Source organism: Prinia subflava, chromosome 31, assembly GCF_021018805.1.
Source record: "Prinia subflava isolate CZ2003 ecotype Zambia chromosome 31, Cam_Psub_1.2, whole genome shotgun sequence".
Taxonomy (NCBI): Eukaryota; Metazoa; Chordata; class Aves; order Passeriformes; family Cisticolidae; genus Prinia; species Prinia subflava.
This window is the reverse complement of record NC_086277.1, coordinates 1,826,869-1,831,707: the sequence shown is the minus strand read 5'-3', so window position 1 is coordinate 1,831,707 and position 4,839 is coordinate 1,826,869. Positions and strand designations below refer to the sequence as shown.

The following is a 4,839-nucleotide window of genomic DNA, read 5'->3' as shown; positions in this document are numbered from 1 at the left end:
GGCATTGGCCAGCCCTGCTCTGGCCAGCCCCAGGGGGCAGCCAGCACCTGAGGGTGCCCCCTGCCCCCTTGGCTTGGACTGTGGCAGCTTCAGAGCTGCTGCACAGGTGAGAATTGTGTGGGGGAAAAAGGCCTGCCTGTGGCTTGCTCAGCCCTGCAAGAAGCACAGAAGCCAATGGCAGCCCAAGCAGTGGCTCTGGGAGGGCCTTTGATGGTTTGGAGAGCAGGGCTGGCTGGAAACCGCCCCTGCAGGGGCAGCTGTGAGGGAACCAGCCCGGAAATGCAGCAAGGGATCAGTTTGTCCCTCTCAGCAAGGGGCTGAGAGAGCCCCAGAAGTGCTGCAAAGACAACAACAATCTGCTCAACCTGAGTGGACCCTGTCTCAAACCTGCAGCTCTTTGGAATCATCCATAAAGAATAGTCGGGGTTTTGGCTGGACTGCCAGAAGAGATGGAAAAGTGTGGAGTGAAAGGCAGAGGGGTTTCAGGAATTGTGGCGTAAAGCCATGGGAGGTGCTGTAGTGACCCCGAGACTTGGCTGGGCAGTCGGTGCTGCCTTCCCTCCGTTCAGGATCGGGGACAGTGGTCGCGGGTGTCATGCAGGGCTGTGCCCGGCCCCGGGACACTGCTCCGCTGCCACTGGGCACCACGATCCGACCTGCTGCCTTGGCAGCCTCTGCCCGCTGTTGCCTTCCAATAGAAGGCCGGCGACCTGGGTTCCAGAAATCGGCACGGCAACCCGGCCTCCCCCGGGTTACTCGGTCCACAGACACACTGGCATCGATACGATGGATGGTTAAAAATGGCATTTATTCCTTTATCTCATGGGGTAAATAGTCAAAGGGGGCTTTACTACTTCAGAGGGGGGCAGAGGGTCCTTATCTTTCCGTGACATCCGAGATCTTCTGGGCACCTGTCCTTATCTACCACACAGCCCGCTGCTGGTGGTGGTGCCGGGACCGCCTGGTGGCCGAGAGTGACAAAGGAGCGATTTCCCCTCCTCTGTCCTGGCCGAGGCCACCATCGGCCCTGAGGGCTTCGAGCTGGGCCCGGGGCGCCCCCTGCTGGCCGGGAGCGCTCCCTGCAGCGCCCCCTGCTGGCCGGGAGCGCTCTCTGCAGCGCCCCCTGCTGGCCGGGACTGCTCCCTGCAGCGCCCCCTGCTGGCCGGGACTGATCCCTGCAGCGCCCCCTGCTGGCCGGGACTGATCCCTGCAGCGCCCCCTGCTGGCCGGGAGCATTCCCTGCAGTGCCCCCTGCTGGCCGGGACTGCTCCCTGCAGCGCCCCCTGCTGGCCGGGAGCGCTCCCTGCAGCGCCCCCTGCTGGCCGGGAGCGCTCCCTGCAGCGCCCCCTGCTGGCCGGGAGCGCTCCCTGCAGCGCCCCCTGCTGGATGGGAGCGCTCCCTGCAGCGCCCCCTGCTGGATGGGACTGCTCCCTGCAGCGCCCCCTGCTGGCCGGGAGCGCTCCCTGCAGCGCCCCCTGCTGGCCAGGACTGCTCCCTGCAGCGCCCCCTGCTGGCCGGGACTGATCCCTGCAGCACCCCCTGGACAGGGGACACTGGGAAGTGGGAGAAGCGGACACGGGGACCAGGGAATGGAGTCCTTGATCAGCATCCCCCACATCCCCTGGAAGATCCCCCCATGTTCCCCGTCCTTGTCTTAGTTCAACATCTTTATTTTTACCCCGGTTTTGGGTGTTTTGAATGGACAAAGAGAAATGAAAAGCAAACACAGGCCACGAGGTGCCAGAGGGATGTGGAGCCCCCAGGCAGGAATCTTCCCAACACGGATCACCGGCACCACGGATCACCGGGGCTGCGCCCACCGGGGCTCACTGGGGATCATCCAGGGGGGATCCTGCACTCGGGGCACTCACAGGGCTTCTCTTAGTGGTGCCTCTGTTGGTGTTGGGTCAAGCCAGAGCTCCAGGAGAAGCTCTTCCCACACTCCCCACACTCGTAGGGCCTCTCCCCGGTGTGGATGCGCCGGTGCTTGACGAGGTTGGGGTTGTGCTTGAAGCCCTTCCCGCAGTCAGGGCAGCGGAAGGGCCTCTCATCCGTGTGGATCCGATGGTGCCTGAGGAGAAGGGAGCTGGTGTGAAACCTCTTCCTGCATTGATCACACTCATAGGGCCTCTCCCCTGTGTGGGTCCTCTGGTGTTTGACCAGTTCGGAGCTCTGGCTGAAGCTCTTCCCACACTCCCCACACTCGTAGGGCCGTTCCCCCGTGTGGCCCCTCTGATGGACAACCAGGGTGGATTTCTGCCTGAAGCTCTTCCCACACTCCCCACACTCGTAAGGCCTCTCCCCGGTGTGGATGCGCCGGTGCCTGATGAGGTTGGGGTTGTGCTTGAAGCCCATCCCGCAGTCAGGGCAGCGGAAGGGCCTCTCATCCGTGTGAGTCTGCAGGTGCTTGGACAGACGGGCGTTGGTGGAAAACCTTTTCCTGCACTGGTCACACTCGTAGGGCCTCTCCCCTGTGTGGGTCCTCTGGTGGGCAGTCAGGTGGGAGCTCTGGCTGAAGCTCTTCCCGCACTCCCCACACTCGTAGGGCCGTTCCCCCCGTGTGGATGACAAAGTGCCGGGTCAGGCAGAATCTCCACCTGAAGCTCTTCTCACACATTGAGCACTTGTGGGGCTTCTCCCCATAGTGAAGCTGCTCATGGACCCCAAGCTCTGAGCTCTGTCCACCTTCCTGACCCAGGGTGGGTCTTTCCTCCTCAGATCCCTGAGATCTGCGTTTGCAGCCCGTCCTCGTGAGGGATCTCCGGGGCTTTTCCTGCCCGATGGATTCCTGTGCCGTGGAGCCGCTCACAGCGGCCTCTCCCACGAGGTTCTGCTGCTGGGATTTGTCCTCCCTGGGCCCCGTGCTCAGCTCCGTGTCTGGGGGAGGAAGGACAAGGACAGGATGGGATTTGCCAGCGGGAAGGGGAAGGAGATCCCCTCAGTCCATCCCCGGCAGGACGGCGTCGGCAGCGGGGTTGTGCTGCAGCCAGGGCCAGGCTGGGCTGGGAGATGGAGCAGGAGAGAGGGGGAAAGGGGCACTGACTTCCTCCTCACCTGCCTGCGGCTCCCGGGACATCTTCCTCTTCCTCGTGGCCTCCTCCTCCTCCATCAGGCCAAGGTCTGGGGATGGGAAATCCTGGTTTGGGGGGGAAAACGGGCTGAGCGCGTTGGGTTTGATGGTGCCGCTGCCCAAGGGCAGCTGCAGAAGTCAGCGCCCCTTTCAGCCTCGGGGGGCCCGCACCTCGCTCATCTCCGGGCTCCCCAGCCCCTCCAGGCTGCCGGGGTCCCCCGGCTCCGGGATCGCCCCTCTGCGCTCTCCCCGTTCCGGGGCTCCCGGGGATCCCCAAACCCCAGATCCGGTACCGAGCCAGCGCCACGTGGGACCCCCCAGGACCCCTCCAGGGCCATTCCCGGCTCGTCTTTGGGGTCCCGCAAGATCCAAACACTCCCTGCCCCGAAATAAACCCCCTCCTGGAGAACCCCCCGATGGATTTGGGGCGATCCCGCTCTCCCCGCTCACCTGCGGGGTCCAGGGGTGAAAGTTTCTCGCGCTCCTCCTTTTCCCTCCTCCTCGTCTTCCTGCCGCTCCTGCCTTTCCTTTTCCCCTTCCTCTGTCCCTCCTCTTCCTCCCGCTCCTCCTCCGCTCCCAGCCCAGCCCGGGCGGTGCCGACACCCAAAAGCAGCTGCGCTCTGCCCCGGGGCGGTTTCACTTTCTTATCCTTGGAGAGGAATGACTGTGTGACAGTCCCTGTGACCAATGTGGCTGAGAGGTGGGAATGCCCCTCTCCAACCCATGGGCACCTGGCTAAATGTATATAATAAGAATAAACAAAGCGGAGGGATTCTCCCTGCTGCTTCTGCTCTCCCAAATTCTTGGCTCCGTGTGTCTTTTCGAGCGAAGCTCACAGCGACAGTTTGCCACAACCTGGTGCTCCAGCACTTCCCCAAAGGAGCAGAGGCTGCCTGCACACACCCCCTGCCTCTGCCGTGGTGCCTGTGGTGCCTGCCTGCAGCAAGGACCCTGCTGCACCACAGCAGCAGCCCCTGCAGCAAGGACCCTGCTGCACCACGGCAGCAGCCCCTGCAGCAAGGACCCTGCTGCACCACAGCAGCAGCCCCTGCAGCAAGGACCCTGCTGCACCACAGCAGCAGCCCCTGCAGCAAGGACCCTGCTGCACCACAGCAGCAGCCCCTGCAGCCAGCCCGTAGCCCCAGCCCTGCAGCACCAGCCCGCAGCCAGCCCCCATCCCTCATCCCCCATCATCTGTCCCAGGGCACCCCGTGAGTCCCGGGAGTTATCGGTGGCGCTGCCATGGCAACAGTCAGTCCCGACATGTCGCAGCAGTGGCTCGGGGCGCGCTGTCACAATGGGTTCGGACACATCCCCGCGGCCGGTCCCGTCTCGTTGTGCCAGTCGGCCCCGGGACACCGTCACACCTCCCGCGCTCCGCGCCAGCGCCGGCACCGGCAGCGCGATGGCAGCCGCGACCGCCGGCTCAGGATCCCGCTCCCCTCGTCCTGGAGACTCCTCCCGGGGGTCCCGCCTGCCCCCCCGGCCGCAGCTTTCCTCACGGGCATTGAAGCCCCTCCTTCCCAAGGTCTCCACCCGCGGGTTCTCAGGCGGGATAGGGGTCTCCCCATGACCCCCAGCCCCTCTTCGGGGCACGTCCCGACCGAGGGTCCGGAGCTCCCCCTGGGATCAGCACGGCGAGCTCTGAGTGCGGGAGTTTCAGGATCCCTCACATCGTCCTTTCCCGCAGGGCACGGGATCCAGCAGCCCCATCGTGATCCTTCAGGAAGCGCCCAAGCACCCTGAACTGCTGCTCCCCGTCACATACG

The 4,839-nt window shown here is 64.5% G+C and overlaps 1 protein-coding gene across 2 annotated transcripts; it reads right to left on the bottom strand.

Annotated features, from left to right (window-relative positions):
* Positions 1-799: 799 nt before the first annotated feature.
* LOC134562897 (zinc finger protein 154-like) lies at positions 800-3,631 on the bottom strand. 2 transcript variants are annotated; one of them, XM_063420535.1, is made up of 3 exons: positions 3,521-3,631; positions 3,055-3,136; positions 800-2,877 (listed from the first exon to the last, which is right to left on the bottom strand). In XM_063420535.1, exon 3 carries the CDS (start codon positions 2,353-2,355, stop codon positions 1,882-1,884), a length of 474 nt encoding a protein of 157 aa, XP_063276605.1. In that variant the 5' UTR covers positions 2,356-2,877; positions 3,055-3,136; positions 3,521-3,631; the 3' UTR covers positions 800-1,881. The 2 variants fall into 2 exon arrangements, with proteins under 2 accessions (XP_063276605.1, XP_063276604.1); XM_063420534.1 differs by having other exon boundaries at positions 3,521-3,625.
* Positions 3,632-4,839: the final 1,208 nt, after the last annotated feature.

Excerpts from the sequence above, each read along its gene's own strand:
- LOC134562897 (XM_063420534.1), bottom strand. The coding sequence starts at position 3,109 with ATGGAGGAGGAGGAGGCCACGAGGAAGAGGAAGATGTCCCGGGAGCCG. Across the intron at positions 2,878-3,054 it reads GTCCCGGGAGCCGCAGGCAG|ACACGGAGCTGAGCACGGGG; the intron begins GTGAGGAGGAAG and ends TTCCTCCCCCAG.